The 2450-nt window shown below is 31.0% G+C and overlaps 1 protein-coding gene across 5 annotated transcripts in view; it reads left to right on the top strand.

The window, feature by feature from the left end:
• Positions 1–2450, top strand: part of LOC106461357 (ral GTPase-activating protein subunit alpha-1-like) — a 195036-nt gene that overhangs the window by 36716 nt on the left and 155870 nt on the right. For all 5 annotated transcript variants that reach the window (XM_022388288.1, XM_022388289.1, XM_022388290.1 and 2 more), the window contains exon 6: positions 706–821. In XM_022388288.1, coding sequence (XP_022243996.1) covers positions 706–821 — 116 coding nt within the window. The remainder of the gene's footprint in view (positions 1–705; positions 822–2450) is intronic.

Genomic DNA, 2450 nt, shown 5'->3' with positions numbered 1-2450 from the left:
ACATATATATATATATATATATATATATATATATATATATATAATTAAATACTACATCTTTAATGAGAGAATTTTGATTTCACCTTCCTTGCTTTGCACAGCTCTCACGCTCGATTATAAATTTATTTCCTTTGCTATATTTATTACAAGTTTTACACTTTAAATTTCAAAGTATAGATAAATGTTAGAGGTAAAGTCTAGCATTGAATGGGAAAGTTTAAGCAGTAGAGAGTAATATACTTTGCATTGTTTGGGCAAACATACTACTGCTTTATCTATAACATGCAGAAGTTTAATAGAGGTTGTAGAGAACTTAAGAAAGTATTTATAAATACTTTTCTTTTTTCTTTTGTTAACAGTAGCATATTTTGATTGTACGAAAAAAGATTGGTGGAAGAGGACATATAAATAATAAGTTCTGACATAGAGGTACATGTACTAAAGGTTTTTGTAAAGTATATACATACTATAAATGTTGAATTAAGATACTGGTTTTATGAAAAGTAGGTAAATAGAAATTTATTAGTTCTTTCTTTTCATGCAGCATGTGCTAATTTTTTGTAATGACCTAATGACATACTCAGTGAGATGGTCAAGATATTTTAATCATGTTAAATTAAAACATAGCCAATACTTATAACAACAGAATCTGGTTTATTACCTGAAATATGAAGAACCAATGTCATATTTTTTTTATTACTCCAGGTCCTGTTTGTCCAATAGATGTTTCTCCACTGTTACCTCCCCAGACAGGGGATCAGCCCATTGAAGATCCTACAAAATTGTTTCTAGAATGTTTATTAGATGGAATGGTGACCCAGGTAAATGAATACAATTTATTAATTGAGAAGGTAGTAAGTTTAGTTAATATTATTGTGATACATTTCTCTGCTTTAAATATTTGTTGTATTATATTTTCAGTTTAGTTCAGAATAACATTCTGGTATTTTTGGTTGTTTTATTTTCCCACATTTTTAAGTTTATAAGTAACAAGTAAATATATGGTGTGGAAATACTATGTTTTAAGGACTTGTGTTATTTTAACTTTTTCATGTTGTGTAGCTCATTAAATTTCTCATTACGTGCTTGGTTCGATCGACCAAGTTTGTGTTCCAAATGACTACAAGATCGCTAGTAGGTATTTCTTTGTGATATATTTGTCTGATGGATCTGTATTATCATTAACCTTAAGTTTTTCAGCACAGGCTCAGTCCCTTTGTACTCGGTTGCTGCTTGACATAGTTTGCTAAGCCTTTTAAAATTTCGCATGTGGAGGATATGAAATGAAATACTTTTTTTTGGTTTTATATATACATTTGAATAACAAAAAAAATTATAAATTACTTTGTCGATACCACGGAATTCCACGATAATTTATCAAGCTTAGTAACTAAGCTGTATTTAGGTCTAAAAAAAATATGAAATTTCGAGCAGACTAAAGACACAACCTACCTCCTTGAAATCTTTGTTCAAAAGAACGAGATAGCATTCTAACACATGAAAATGACTGAGAAAGCTACTAGGGAGACATTCTGAGCTTTTGAATGGTTATTCCTGTCATATATTAAAGTAAGTGTATATGAGGGAGCATTCCCAAAAATGAAAAGAGGTGGGCGGGGAGCCACTGTGTTTGATTCATTACATGAGTGATATATATATCAGCAAATACAAAATGTATGAGGTTCTTATTTTATATTCTAGCTTGTCAGTATTGGTAATTTGAGTTCCTGATTCATATAAAACTATAGACTTAGTATTTTGACATCAGAAACATCTAATTTCAACCAGTGCTGCATTCAACATACCACGTGACACACAAAAATTGATGTTTAACTGTGTTTTTTTATTATTTACTTTTAAATTAAGAAATTGAGTAAGGTATAATAGTTTAGAGATTTTAGTGTCTCCTCATAGGACAATCCCACCATCCTTGTGGTTCTTCTCTGATCCTTCTCCAATAATTCAATGTCCTTCTTGAGGAAGGGAACCCAAAACTGTACACAGCAATAATTCAATGTCCTTCTTGAGGAAGGGAACCCAAAACTGTACACAGTACTCCAAGTGAAGCCTTACAAGTGATCTATACAGTGAAACAATAATATACCTTGTCTTATATTCAATGTTTCTATAGTTGCTACCCAAAATCCTATTAACCCTATTGCTAGCTACAATACACTGTTTAGATGACTTAAGTGATTTTTTTATCACAACACCAGATTTTTGTTTTCAACTCAGTATTTAATGTACACTGAATGGTCACAAGTAAATAGACACCTAATTTTTCGTCATTTAACTGATTTATGCTAACTAATTTGTGTTCACAGAGCAATATATAAATGAAAATGGTCTGCACACTAATTATCTTGTGCTACAACATGCCTAGAATTCAAGGTTCTCTCGAATTGTCAGATTTTGTTAGTGGAAGGGTAGTTGGTCAAGCAGATGGTGCA

Source organism: Limulus polyphemus, unplaced genomic scaffold (assembly GCF_000517525.1).
Source record: "Limulus polyphemus unplaced genomic scaffold, Limulus_polyphemus-2.1.2 Scaffold943, whole genome shotgun sequence".
Classification (NCBI taxonomy): Eukaryota; Metazoa; Arthropoda; class Merostomata; order Xiphosura; family Limulidae; genus Limulus; species Limulus polyphemus.
This window is presented reverse-complemented; position numbering and strand designations above follow the sequence as displayed.